The 15,823-nt window shown below is 32.7% G+C and overlaps 1 protein-coding gene across 1 annotated transcript in view; it reads right to left on the bottom strand.

Moving 5' to 3' along the window:
* Nucleotides 1-15,823, bottom strand: part of PCLO (piccolo presynaptic cytomatrix protein) — a 400,611-nt gene that overhangs the window by 110,621 nt on the left and 274,167 nt on the right. The window contains exon 10 of the mRNA XM_015134174.3: nt 9,226-9,351. Coding sequence (XP_014989660.3) covers nt 9,226-9,351 — 126 coding nt within the window. The remainder of the gene's footprint in view (nt 1-9,225; nt 9,352-15,823) is intronic.

Raw genomic sequence — 15,823 nt, 5'->3', positions numbered from 1 at the left:
AAAACAGACCAGAACAGGGAACTCAGAAAAGATCTGTGCATGCATTTAAAAAAATTAATATATGACAGATGGGACTAGTAGACAAGTGTGAGTAACGATACACTATTCAAAAAATGGCGCACAGTAGTAGCAAAGAAGAAGAAATCAAGAAAGCAATCCTATTTAAAACAGCTACAGTATAATAAAATACCTAAGAATAAATTTAACTAAGTAAATGAAAGATCTTTACAATGGAAACATAAAACATGAAGTATCTTTTCATTTTTATGTATCCTCTTCAATTTCAATGGATAAAAAATTGAAAGGACACATAAAAAATGGAAAGATATTTCATGTTCATGGATTGAAAAAATTAATATTGATAAAATGTCCACACTATGTAAAATGATCTGCAGATTCAATGCAATCTCTGTCAAAATACCAATCAATGTCATTCTTCACAGAAATAAAACAATTTTTCTAATAGTTGTATGGAACCCACAAAATGCCATGAATAGACAAAGTAATCTTAAGTAAAAAGAACAAAGCTGGAGGCATCACACTACCTGGCTTCAAAATACACTATAAAGGTATAGTAACCAAAAGAGCATGGCATGGCCTAAAAGCAGACACATAGACCAATGGAAGAGAATACAGAACCCAGAAATAAGTACGTGCATTTACAGCCAACACAGTTTCAACAAAGGCGCCAAGAATATACACTGGGAAAAGGATAGTCTTTTTAAGAAATGATGCTGACAAAACTGGATATTCATATGCAGAAGATTAAAATTAGAACACTATCTCTTATATATCAAAATAAACTCTAATTTAAATAAAGATTTAAATTTAAGACCTGAACTTATGAAACTACTAGAAGAAAACGTTAAAAGAATACTCCAGGACATTGGTATGGGCAAAAATGTTTTGAGTAAGACTTCAAAAGCATAAGCAACGAAAGCAAAATTTGATAAATGGGATTGTGTCAACCTAAAAATCTTCTGCACAGCAAAGGAACCAGTCAACAAAGTGAAGAGACAACCTACAGAATGGGAGAAAATATTTGCAAACTATACATCTGACAAGGGATGAATAGGTAGAATGTATAAGGAACTCAAACAACTTAATAGCAACAAACCCCCCAAATAAATTGATTTAAAAAATGAGCAAAAGATCTAAATAGATATTTTTCAAAAGAAGACATACAAATGGCCAAAAGATACATTAAAATGCTGAATATCACTAGTTATAAAGGAAATTCAAACTAAAACCATAATGAGATTTCACCTCACCCCATTAAAAATGACTATTTTCAAAATAGTGATGCCGGCAAGGAGATGAAAATAGCAAATGCTGGCAAAGATTTGAAGAAAGAGAAATGCTCATACACTGTTTGCCACAAACAGTGGCAGACACAGAAAGACAAATATTACATATTTTCACTCACATGTGTAAGCTAAATAAATTGATCTCATGAATATAGTAAATATATAGCTAGCAATAATTTATTGCATATTTCACAGTAGCAAGAAGGAAAGATTTTAAATGTTCCCAACACAAAGAAATGATAAATGTTTGAGGTGATGGGTATCCCTATTATCCACATTTCATCATTACACATTGTATGCATGCATGAAAATATCACATGTACTCTATAAATATGTACAACTATTATGCGCCAATAAAAAAAAATGACCCAGAGGCATATAGCCCCTCAGGAGCTGAGCCACTCTAGAGATGGCTCAGGAATGCTTGTTGAAAAAACAAGACCAAAGTCCTGTTTAAGTTCTGAAATATAAAGCTTTAATAAAATGGTGCATAGAAAACTGATTATACATATTGAGAAAGAAAACAAAACTAAAATACGAACTTTCTACTTTGGACCACAGATACATTAAAAACAACTTAATTCTGTGAGCTTAAGAACATTTCTGGAATGTAACATTTTACAGTTTTTAGAAGAAAATGAAGAATAATATATTTAAGACTTCAGGGCATGGAGAATTTCCTAAACAATACAACACATTTATAAAACTTACTTGAAACAAAATGACAAATTTGACTATATTAAAACTTCAAATTTTACAAAAAAAAAAGAGACAGAAACTAAAAATATAAGCCATATACTGGTAAAAGCTATTTATATCCTACATATTTGACAAATGATTATGTTCAAAATATATAAAGATGCCCTAAAATGATTAAAAATTCACAAACAATCCAATTAAAGAATAGGCAAAAAGATGAGTCAAATCTCAGATGAGAAAAATCCACAAGCTAACAAGATTAATAGAATATGATCATACTGAGCACTACTGAAGGAAAAGTAAATGAAAGCAACAATGGGAAACCATCGCACAACGGATTTGATAAAACGAAATGTAAAGAAAGAGGAAAAAGTATGTATAGAGATGAGAACACTAATTTGACACTGACAAATGTAGAAATAGTATGAAACACTTGGGAGAGAAATTTGGAAAAAAAATAAACTAGTAGAAGAAGCCACAGAACATTCTTCCACGTTATTTGACAAGATTGATAGTCATTATAACCCAGAAATTTAAGTTGTACTGTAGAATAAACTCCTATACATGGTCGCAAGGAGACTACATGAAAAACTAATTATAGCATTGTTTAAAGCAGTAAAAATAAAGCAAACCAAAACTACAATGCCCTAAATAACCAGGAAATGCTTAAATTAAACTGTATTAGAGACATATAGTAACAGAATTCTACCCAGTAGTGAAAATAAATGAACTAGAGTTACATGTACGTTTTGATCAATCTCCAAAACTTCAGGTGACTTAAAAGCGGCAAAAAGACATGTGTGGCAAGATATTATTTAAATACAATTTTTCAAACAAGCAAAATGAATCTTATATAGTTGTGGATACATACATAACACAGTAAAGAAATGTAAGCAAAAGTATAACCCGAATTAATTCTGATATTTTATCCTGGGATTGTAACAGAGGTTTGTGAGTTGAGGGGTGACTACAGGAAGCTTTAACTAATTTATAGGGGCCTATTTCATTTTCAAATATGAAAGAAACATGGTAAAATTGTGAGACAATAAAACAGTATGATAGGTACATGGCTGTTTGCTATATTATTCGGTTATTATTATTTTTTTTTTGCACATTTGAACCTTTTTAATGAAAATTACAGCTCATCACCTGATTAAGTGTTAAATTGCATGCACTGGACCATGAGAAAGCTGAGACACTCCATCCCCCATCCACACTCCTGCCATCCTCCTCCATTCTCATTAGAATCAAAGAAGGAATCACAGATGTAAGGTGTTGTGCTGGGCATCTTAATAAGTGAAATGAGAAAAAAGTACGAATAAGCTATGTGAGTCTTACATGGCAATTTTGCTGACTGGGGAAGAGGCTCAGCTTAAGGAAGGAACATCATGTCCAGTTCTATGCATTTTAAACGTCAAAACTTGACTTTCTGTGTCTACTGTGTAATGGAGAAATTCAACTACTGAGTTGTTTCAATGAAAATTTACAAGATTGAGAGCAAAACCCATTCACTATTAAGTGCAAACGAATCACAAACAGATGTGTCAGGCAGAAAACACTTGCACAAAGTACTTATTTGAGTTGAGATCCTAACTTCTAATCTAAAACTCCTCTCTTTTGTGTCCTTACCCTTGCTCAGCCACAGCATAAAGACAATTTTGGATCTTCTGGACTAAAGAAGAACTGGCAGAGAAAAATCTCCTTCCCATACTCAGTCACTGCACAGGAAGATGGTCCTGTAGTTCTAGATTGGGGGGTTTTTCTGTCAGTAATGACCCTGTTCTCCCATCCCAGATATCTGAATTTAAATTCAAAGCAAAGTAACACCAAGGAAAAAAATAAACCTAAAATAAATGTATGTAAATACATGAGCAGTTAAGTTCAAGGTTGTGAGAACATGTGCACAGAGGTAACTTTGCATTCTGTATACTATTTTAAAAAGATAATTAAAAGGTTTAGAAATATTGATGCTGTCTTAAATGCTTAAATGTATATGATTAATTACAAATAGTAGTATATAAACCACACATATCATTTTATTTGCTTCACACAATCCTGTGAGGAGTGAGGTCTTAATAAGTATCCTACTTTTGAAAACAAAGTTTTTTTTTTTTTTTTTTTTAAATCACCTATTTCTTTATATATTGCTTGGATCTTTGCTACTGGCATTGTGTTGAACACTGAGCATGCAGGAAAAAAAACTGACAAGGTCAAGGTACACAATAGATGTGTGCACAAAGTGGTAAGGAACACAGTGCAGGGGCGCAATCTCGGTTCACTGCAACCTCCGCCTCCTGGGCTCAACGCAATGAGATTACAGGAGTGAGCCACTGTGACCGGCCTGAATCTGGTCTTTATCAGAGTAAAATCGAAGTTTCCATTTGTCATGAGATCTTGACAATTGTTTACAAATTTCCCAAATTTGGAGAGGGTTGGAATATTGATCTTAGATGAACATATGCAGATAGTGATTTTTAAAGAATAAGCATGTAATAAATGCAAAACTTCCTAAAATTGTAATCAGTAGGTTTTACCTGGTAAACAGTCAAGAGAAAATACAGTTATTTATAGAGGAAGCATCTACTTTTCTAAAGTCTATTAGGTAAGATGTTGGTTATATTTAACTTAAATATAAAAAGGTTTATAATAATTAATCTAGGGTAAAGATTTAAAATGAAAGTTGTAAATATTTATTCAAAGTTCATATATTCTAGTACACTTTTAGATGCTCAAACTAGTTCAACAAAAAATACCAATGACAAAGACGAAAATGAGAGACAACATTATATACCATTTAATACTCCAACATTGCTGAACATCTCACAGCCCCAACAGTGCTGGTCAAAAAATTGTTAATATTGTATCCTAAATCAAATAGCAAGAAATAGCACTTCAGAAATTTAGATTTGTAAATTCCCCAGATCTTTTGTCTTCATCTTTTTTATAGAACAAAGACTAATTTACGCAACTAAAACAAAGAATAATAGGTTGCAAAAGATTATTCTCTGTCCAGTATTTGTGTAGGAATGCTTACTAAATGTTACTGGGAAATAAATTTTAAGATTTTTGGGGCATTATAATCCTTCAAGTACTTGATTCTCTGAGTTCTTTCAGAAAATCATTGTAGACTGATTGAAAACTAAAAAATGGCTCAGGAAATTTTTAATAGTAAAGTTCTTGAACTGCATTTTTTTATTTTAGGAGATGGCACACATACCATTAGGAGTGTTTTAAAACCAATAGCCATCAACTCATCATTTACATCAGGTATAACTCCCAATGCACACCAACATGGCACAAGTATACATATGTAACAAACCTGCACGTTATGCACATGTACCCTACAACTTAAAGTATAATAAAAAAAAAAAAAAAAAAAAAACAATAGCACTTGGCTTATAAACATCAGAAAACCTATATGACTGCTCAATGTATTGTAAGTGAATATATAGAACAAAAGCTAGAGGGAATTTGAAAATACTCTTGTTTTCCCAAAGCCAACATAGTCAGAGTCTATGACACCGAGTGCTGCAAAAGTGTTAAAATGTTAGAATCTGATGTTGTAAAATCCTGTCGTACGCTAGGTGGCCTGATTTGATCATTCCATAATATATATATGAATTGAAACATCACATTGTAACTCATAAATCTATATAGGTATTATTGTCAATTAAAAATAAAAATAAAACTCTAAAAGTAAAAGCTATACCAAAATATTTTTAAAAGTCTGTGATAAGAGAAATGAACAAACTCAGGAAAAGCAGGAGACTTAGCTTTTCCGAACAACAGCTTTGTAGATTAGGGTAGAAAAGAGTACGCTCTAAGAATTCTATTGCCAACCAAGTTGTCATTCATGTTTTAAATAAACTGGAAGATGACAGTGAATCTGTAGGGGCACAGTCTATATAATTCTATATTCAGAAATACAGAAAACAAAGATATATATGAAAGAGATGATCAATTTCTAAGTCTGCCTGCAAGTAATTAAACAGGGGGAAAAATCAAATTACATAAACACATCATCTATCTTTTATTAACGTAGGTATAATTTTTCCTTAGGAAAGAGTTAACTTCAAACTATGAAATGTTCAACACCTTTATTGCCTTCAACAAATAAATTTTAAAAAATCAATAATGATGAATTTTTTTAATTGGAAAAAAACCTCCAGTGATATACAATTGACATCATGATAATACCTCACATAAGGCATAAAAATCAGGGTTGTATCTCAACCAATCTACTGCTTTGGAATTTTGGGATAATCTATAAGGGGTTGAGGATGAAGGATATAGTGTAAAATTAAACATAGAACTATAGACAAAAACAAGTATAAAACACACACACACACACACACCACACACACACACGTACCAGTAAATGTAGTGGTCTAAACAAGGTGAATTCTTGTGTATACCCTTTTGGACTTGTAAACTTCTAGCTAGTTAATCTTTGGATACTAAAGGAATAAACTTCTATCATTGTCACCTGATGGTGTAGAATACAAGTATAACCTTTATGAGGGGGGGAAAGATATGATGTACCATATGTCGACATTATTCTCCAAAATATTTAATGCTCAAAAACAGTATTTGAATATTGACAGTCAAGACAGTATCATGAATCTAATAGAAATATTAACAAGTAGTTTATTAAAGAGCTTTGTTATAAGAGTAAATAAAGCTGGAAATTATAAATAACAAATTATGGGTTTTGATTATACAAGAACTGGACTTCAATCAGAGGATTTATACTCATAGAAAGGCCTGACTTAACACCTTGGCAAAATTTTGAGAGAATGAATAAATACCATAATTAATAAAAATAAAATCTTAAATCCTATGCATACAGTTTTTAATGATTTCTCACTTAAACCAATTACATAAACTGCAAAAATACTAGTTCCGAAATAAAATAAGAAGACTTTAGTATCAGTCTTAGAGCTTGTAAAATCACAAATATAATTTTAGATTTACTTTCATTTTCTCTCTTGAGATAGTGTCATATCTATTTTTAAAATTAAACTTATGAACTTAATAAACGCCACCTAGACTACAAAGTGCAGAGAGCATCGCTTCATCATAGTATATCCTGTGTTGATATTGTCTTTAGAATCATGCTAATTTGTAGTATTTGTTGATTTTCATGGTGTTAATCCAAAAAAGTATATGATATTTATAAATTATTCAAGTATTTTTGTCAAATGATATTAGACACAGTTGTTATTGCAAATTTTATTTTAAAATAAAAATAGCATGTTCAATTTTCTTCTAAGGTATACTAGGTGAAAGTGATCCTATTACTCTCATCCTTAAAAATGGGTCTCAATTTATGTATCCTTATTAGACTGTAACACCGAAAATTATCATTGGACATAAAAGAGTTATAGTAATAGAAAATGCCTATGCGCCAAGTACTTTGCTTATAACTGTTATTTCTTTATTCGTACAGTCTTTCCTTTCATTGAGCTATCTGGCAAGCTCTCCTAACTTGTCCTCTTTTATGAATGCCATTAGAATATTTTTATTAATGTGCATTTATTTATTTATTTATTTATTTATTTATTTAATTATTTTTGAGACAAAGTCTCACTCTGTTGTCCAGGCTCGAGTATAGTGGCGTGATCTTGGCCCACTGCAACCTCCGCCTCCCACGTTCAAACCATTCTCGTGCCTCAGCCTCCCAAGTAACCGGGTCTACAGGCTCCCCACCACCACGCCCGGGTAAGTTTTGTATTTTTTTTTTGTAGAGACAGGGTTTCTCCATGTTGGCCAGACTAGTCTTGAACTGCTGGTCTCAAGCAATCCGCCCACCTCGGCCTCTCAAAGTGCTGGGATTACAGGTGTGAGCCACCACGCCCGGCCAACAATATGCTTTTAGTTATTTATTTGGTGATGTGCTGGTAAGCTGGCATTCTGAAAGTAAATAATTCAGCAAGCAAGCAAATATAAAGTTTTGAGTTATAGCATTTGCCTATTTCCACGTTGTAAATGCTGCCACCATAGCCAATTCAAGCTATCATCATGATGTTACTGAATTTGAAGTTGGGAAGAGATTTGTATAGAATGTCTTATTGATATGGAGCAACCTGGCTCCAGCACAACACTGTGATGAATAAATACTGCTTCTAATTTGTGTTTATTCTAATAGTCTATCAAAATGACCATGGACATTTTCTGGAAATTTCCAATATATGTAATTTGAGAAAATCACAGTGAGTCAATTTTAACATGATTAAAGTTTTTAAGCAACAGCAGACAAAATTTATTAAACTATGAAATGACAGAAAAACTTTTTTTCAAGTAATATTATATATAGAGAGAAAATAAAAAGGTTGCATTTACTCTGTGACAATGTTCATTATAAAAAAAAAATCACCAAAACCTTGCGAACTATATTTATGTTAGAGAATCTGGAGAATGGAAATGACCATATTATCTGATTGACAATGAAAAATTTTCATTATGTATTTTGAGAATCTAGGTCCAATATTTTACTGAATGAAAATGATTAAGTACATATTTTATGGCCCATTATCTCCTATTCTAATGATCATTACTTTAAAACACTTTTGAGGTACTGAGGCATTTAGTATTTAAAAACAGACCACACCTAGGACAGGGGTTGGCAAATGTTTTCTGTACAGGGCCATGAGTAAGTATTTCAGATGCTGCAGACCATACATTCTCTGTCATGAATGCAGTTCTGCTATTGTTTTGGTAAAGCACCCAGGCTCAATATGTAAATTAACGATCATGACTATGTTCCAATAAAACAGTGTTTACAGAAGCAGGCAGCAGATGGATAAAGCCTGTGGGCCATCCATACTTGTTTACCCAACCTTAGCGTGTACTGAATCATTTGATTTTTTTTTGTAGCTCTAATTCCAACATATTTTTTCTTGGTGTTTGTGAAACACTATCATAGATAACTCAAGTGTTTTTTAATAAAATTGCCCCAGTCAGTAAAAAAGTTTTGACCAGTGTTTCTTAAACAAGATACTTCTGTAGCTAACTGCCAAAAGGACAATGCAATTGAAAATAAAATGAATATATTTGTGGACATATCTTCTTTTACATTACTATACCAAAATTTCACAACTAACCATAAGGAGAGAGGTTTACCTACACAGAGAATGGTGAGAACATTTGCATATTAAATTAAAATGCATTTAATATGAGTGCATTCATTTTATTTTACTGTAAAATTCCTTATTCTTACCTTCCATAAGTTTCCCTGTCTGTTCTGCACTTCCCCCAGGAAGAATCTTGGCAATGTAGGCTCCAATTTCTCCACTATGTCCAGGGATTTCTTTACCACCCACAATTCTAATTCCTAATCCATTACCTGTAGTAAACAATTAGCAAATTATTAGTACTAATTTAAGAAGGGACAATAGTTATCACAAGTTATAGAGATAACAAAAAGTAGATCAGGTACCCAGAAGCTAAATATAACATGAATATTGGAACTGGACACTAAAACCAAAGTATGTCATTCTGATTTCAATAATATAAAATAGGATTTTCTGAGATCTTGGTAGACTCTCCAATGATTGACCTGATATTAACAAGTAATTTTTTGAATTCAGCCATATTCAGTAATATACCCAGGACTTGCCAATTTTTGACTAGGTATTTTGTAAAAATTTTGAGTGTTCCCAGAGCATACAATTCACTTATGAAATTAAGAAACATTTTACTTACAGAAGAGCAGTAATGACTATTCAAAATTGAGAAGACACAAACCAATCATACAAACAATTGTAATTTATAAAGTGAAAACATGCTCGTAATTTTTAAATTATTATTCATTTTTCAGCCTTAATTAATCAACTAACATTGTTTGTGTATTAACCTGACACTTACTGCAAGACACAATAAAATTATTCTTGACTGATGAACATCTTAGTAAACTGCCTCTTACTTTGCAGTACAGGTTCTTCTGGAATTAGCCACATGAAAAGACCAGGGTGAATAATTATTATGAGAAACCTAATTGAGATAAATATAAGTGTAGATATTTTTAGTTTCTGTGTTTTTTTAAAAAAGGGCTAAAAATTAGCAAGTATATAGAGGACTAAACATACCTAAACATAGAACAATACAGTGAATGTACTGTTCTGTAATCTTATGGGACATTGTTGCATATACGCTTCATCATTGACCAAAACATTATGTGGTGCATGAGTATGCTTTAATGCATAGCAGTTTTAAGATCATTATTTTGAAAGGCAAGAAACAAACACATATTAATCATGACAAATAATGGAATATTTGAATAGCTCTATTCTTTTTATTGTTTTGTAGAGACAAGGTCTCACTATGTTGTCCAAGCTGGCCTCAAACTCCTGAGCTGAAGCAATCCTCCTGCCTCGGCCTCTCACAGTGCTAGAATTATAGGCAGGAACCCTTTTCTTTTAAAGCAGTGGCTTTCAAATGGGGGTTACTTTTCCTCCCAGGTTATATTGGTCCATGTCTAGAAACATTTTTGGTTGTCAACATGGAACGATGCTACTGGCATTTAGTGGGTAGAGGCCAGGAATGCTGATAAACATCCTACAATGCACAGGATATCTTCCTAGGATTCTCTAGGCCAAAATGTCACTAGAGCCAAGGTTGAAAACCCCTGTTTTAATGAAAGCAATGCATGTTAATTATTTTAAATCTAATGTGACTATTGAGCAATCTTGATTTTTTAAACTATAAAAATTAGAAAGATTGACATTTCTATAAAAATAAAACAAGAAAATCCTTTTGCAGAATTCCTTCTATAGAAACGAATGGGTTACAAATATGGGAACAGATCCTATATATAACACTAATACTTTAGTCACATATTTTGGGGCTTTCCTTCTATTTGAATACCTTTAAAAACACTTTTTTCCCCCAGGAAGTCCATATCAAAACTCAGAATCCACAAATAGACTTAAGATTGCTATACCTTATAAAGGTATGGCTAAAAGTGTAGTTGCAGGCTGAGTGTGGTGGCTCATGCCTGTAATCCCAGCACTTTGGGAGGCCGAGGCAGGAGGATTGCTTGAGGCCAGGAGTTCAAGACCAGCCTTGCCAACATAGGAGACAAAAACAGAAAACAAACAAAAGAGTGTAGTTGCGGAACTTCAAAATCTATTCATTGGCATGAAGGACTTTAAAAATTTGGTTTTAGTTTCATTCTGCAAATGACAGTGTCTTGAAGGTGAAGTAGTTGGGTCCTCAGAGTCATTGGATTTCTAGTAGCTAAGCACATTCTCAAACCCTGTGGTAAAGGATCAGTGATGAGAAACTGTAATTAGAACCATCTCAATAAAGTAGCACAGACACAATAATTATTTAATTTTATAATATATAGTCTCACAATAGTGAATTCAAATACTCAAAAATGCTTTTGAAGTATACTTCACAAGCCTCATGTCTTTGGTAAATAGAATAATACAGTCAAAATGATCCTGTGAGAAATGAGACTATATACATAGAAACAATTTCAGTCATATAGTTAATTTTCAACAATTACTGTTCCTCTTGTTGACATTGCTATATTGTTTTTTGTTTTGAGACAAAATCTCACTCTGTTGCCCTTGCTGGAGTACAATGGTGTGATCATAGCTCACTGCAGCCTCAAACTCATGGGCTTAGGGATTCTCCCACCTTAGCCTCCCCAGTAGCTGGGACTACTAAGTGCCACCATGCCCACCTAAGTTTTTTATTTTTAGCAGACACCAAATCTGGCTATATTGCTCAGACTGCTTTCAACCTCCTAGACTCAAGTGACCCTTTTACTTCAGCCTTCCAAAAGTTCTGGGATTACAGGTATGAGCCAATGTGCCCATCTGCTATTGTTTCTCATGTAGACAATTAAGTTGCATAGGAAGATTTAAAAATTTTTGTAGAATAGAACATTAGAAAATAAATGGACCCAGGGAAAATAACATTTGTTTGTTTGTTTTATAGTAGCTGCTTCTACCCTAATTTGAATGTCATGAAAAGAAATTAAATTTATGTAATTTTAAAGAATTAAATCTGGATATTTTGATTTCATATTTCTATAGTTGCACTGTAATGTTTTTTATTTCAAATATAGATAAAATGAATAAAAATATTTCTATAAAAATGTAACACCACTCCTCAAATCTAGAAAGCAGAATACCAATGGAATTTTTTGTAAACTCAAGAAGCAACATTAATTTTGAATTGAAATTCTTAGAAGTAAATGATCCTTGACAAGTGATGTGTTTAGTATTGTTTTTCAACTTTTGACAAATTTTTATCAACATAATGTCATCTCTCTGCTTTTGTTTCATCTCAAAACATTGATGAAATGCTACTTCAGATGCCATGAAAATGGTCTTGTTCTTGTGTTCACAGTACGACAGCATACACAGACATGTAAACCAATAGTTACTCCAGATAACATAAGTGCTTTACTAAAAAAGAAAGTCATAAGTTGTGTTAATTTCATGATATATAAGCATATCTGTGGTTAAGAAAGTCTTACCGAGAAGTTTAAAATTTAGAAAACCTTCAAAGGTTGGGATCTTTATAGAAAAGAGAAATTCAATGATAAAGGTAGCAAAACCATTAAGAAAAAGCATTACCTCTACTAACCTTAGAATTACAATTTAAGTCTCTACGTACATTATAAGTATTTGATAAATATGCTACTTTGGAGTCACTTTAAAAATAAACTACGCACAAAACAAACATGAGCATACTAAGGAAAAATCTTTACATTTGCATTTAAATTTACAGATTAAATCCAATTTTATGTGTTTATTAATCTGTTACAATGAAAGCTCCAGTATTTTAAAGTATCACAAAGAATGTTTTCATTTTCAACATTAAAATATATATTAAAATATTATGAGGTTATAATTAGAACACTGCATTTGGATAAAATTAAAATACTTGTTTAATTTCAATACTCTCATATCCTATACTTAAGCATCAAGGGAAAGCAAAATTTGTATTAATGAACATACTGTTTCTTATGAATAGTTTAAATCAACTGTGTTGATTTTTTATAATAAAGCTATCCTAGAATAAAAATATATTGCTTAGTTCAGTTATATCATTAGTGGGGCTAAAGAAGAAGACAGATTATACATATAATAATGCCTATAAAGTTCCAAGAATAATAGAAAAGTCCCCAAAGGATAGTTCATTAAATTGATTTTTATGTAGTTTACACATTACTTACACTCTTGAGTAAGGTTGTGAGAATTTAATTTTATATTATTTCACTTACTTATCTCTGTGTTGTAAATTATACATAAAAGTGTTTAAGAAAGTAAACCAAATTATATTAAAAATTCATAATGATTTCCCTTTTTGTCCTATGAAATGCAGCAGTTTGTTCCTTAATTCTCAAACATGAAGACCTAAATAATTTTCATTATTTATTTAATTATTGGTCAGTATTTAAAAAACGTTCCTATAAACACAACAATGTACATCAATCACCTTAATAACAATCCATACCTTACAGTTTTTAGCAACATCAAAATGGAAACAGCACATTCATGCCAAGTTTAATCCAACTCTAATCCTGAGTATTCCAATAATAAATTCACTTATGCCCATTAGCTTTTTCTTATCCAGCCAATTGCTCCAGGCATGAAAACTGCTGTTCAGCATCCCTTTGTTTGTAGTTTTATTTTATTTTTTTATTTTATTTTGAGATGGAGTCTTGCTCTGTCCCCCAGGCGGGAGTGCAGTGTGCAGTCTTGGCCCACTGCAACATCTGCCTCCAGGCTCAAGCGATTCTCCTGCCTCAGCCTTCCTAAGTAGCTGGGATTACAGGCTCCTGCCACCAGGCTCAGCTAATTTTGTGTATTTTTGGTAGAGAGGGGGTGTTGCCATGTTGGTCAAGCTGTTATCAAACTCCTGACCTCAGGTGATGCCTGCTTTGGCCTCCCAAACTTCTTGGATTACAGGCGTGAGTCACTGCAACTGGCCTGTTTCCAGTTTTAAATGTATATCCTTTATGTGCATGAAGAATTTGAAGGAACAATTCATCTCACATTTCCATGAACTTGCATTCACACCTCTTTTCTAATGTAATCTAAATAATATTAATATTAAAATGTTATGTACAGTTCAAAGACTGTACAAAAGCCTTTCCATATTCACAGTATATTGCATGAGATGAGTCCAAGATGGCCTGCCATATGACTGAAATGACCATTGGCATGGGAAATAAGGAAGACAAGTTAAAAAATACACAAAAACGACACTGGTATTCTGGCTCTGTAGAACACACTTTTCAAATGACAGATGATGTATGCTGTTAAAGTAATTTTACTCAAAGCACATAGGATTTTCTCCTCCTTATAGACTTGGAATAATTCCTACCAAGAAAATTTGTCAGGACTGCCACATTCACAAATGCATTCTTCATTCATGTAATGACATAAAGATTTTCTTTTTCCTTCATTTTAGCTTATATAAGACAATTGCAAAATTAGAAGCATAAAGACTACATCTGAAGAGTTTGCCAGATTCTTCTATAAAAGGCAATGAAAAGGAAATTTATTTCATTTAGCAGTACTTAGGGTCCAAAACAAAATGATTGTTTGATATGAGGCTAGACGTCACAAACCTGGAAAATAGGGTCACTTTATAGGTTTGGCCTTGATACTAAATTGATGGCAGGCCAGGACGTGGGGTGAGGTCATTCACTTTGTGTGTTAAAGAAAATTGTTTTTTTGAGAGACACTTAAGAAACTCTACAATGATGATGGAAATAAAATGGTGTAAACTTATGTTAGTGTAAAGCTATGACGCACTTGACAAAATAAATGTCAGTTTTCCTTATATAAAATGTAAGTAGGAAGAAAAATACTATTCTGATTCAAAATTAAATATAGAGTCTTTTGTTGGATTTCTTGACTTAATATGGGATTGTGGCAGAAATACTCTATCATGATTTCCAATGAGCCACTTCCTGGTATAATCCCTTCCCTTTGAGTGAAGGCAGAACTTGTGACATGCTTCTAATCAATAAGATCTGGCAAAGGTGATAGATAGCCACTACCATAATTATTTTATATTGGATTCCATCTTAAGAGGCTAGAGTAAGAGATTTCCCCCTGGCCTTCAAGAACTAAGCTGTCACATGTTAGTGGACCTCATAGCAATAAATTGAGAGAGACCACTTGGGGTCAGTGGCCCCTGCCTGACAGCAACCATATGGGGAATTCAGTTCCACATCTACAAGAAACTGAATCCTACCAACAACCACATGAGTTTGGAAGAGGTCTCCCAAGCTCTAGAAAGGGATACAGCACAACTAACATAGATTATAGTTCATAAGTTCATGATCAGGGAACCCACTGAAGCCATGCCTGGATTATTGACCCATGAAAATGATGATGGTGAATATCTGTTGTTTTAACTCATTAAATTTGTTATGCAGTGATAGAAAACTAATACAAGGATAAAAATCATACTCAGAAATTTGTTGTGCACACAACATATGTATACATTATTTTGGTAGCAAAATGTGCAAGACATTTGTGTTTATAGTAGCTACAACAATGATCGAGTAGTGATAGAGGGTAGGAAAGAAGGGAAATAGGCTGGGTAAGATAGTATATGCATATTGTATTCTATTCTTAGAAAATGCCTTTAAAATTACATTATCTCATTGGATTTTAAAATAAAAGAGCAAACGGAAAAAAAAAAAAAGCCCTGTATTTTGCATGTGAGGAAATGAAGCTTTGAGAGGTTCAAAACTCCAGGCTACACAGCTAATATGAGGGAAATCTGGAGTGAAGCACATATTCTTTCTCCAAACAAGTGACTTGGCAGTGAGTCTCCTG

This window comes from Macaca mulatta, chromosome 3 (genome assembly GCF_049350105.2).
Source record: "Macaca mulatta isolate MMU2019108-1 chromosome 3, T2T-MMU8v2.0, whole genome shotgun sequence".
NCBI lineage: Eukaryota > Metazoa > Chordata > Mammalia > Primates > Cercopithecidae > Macaca > Macaca mulatta.
Note: the sequence above shows the minus strand (reverse complement) of the source record. Positions and strands in the feature narration are given on the sequence as shown.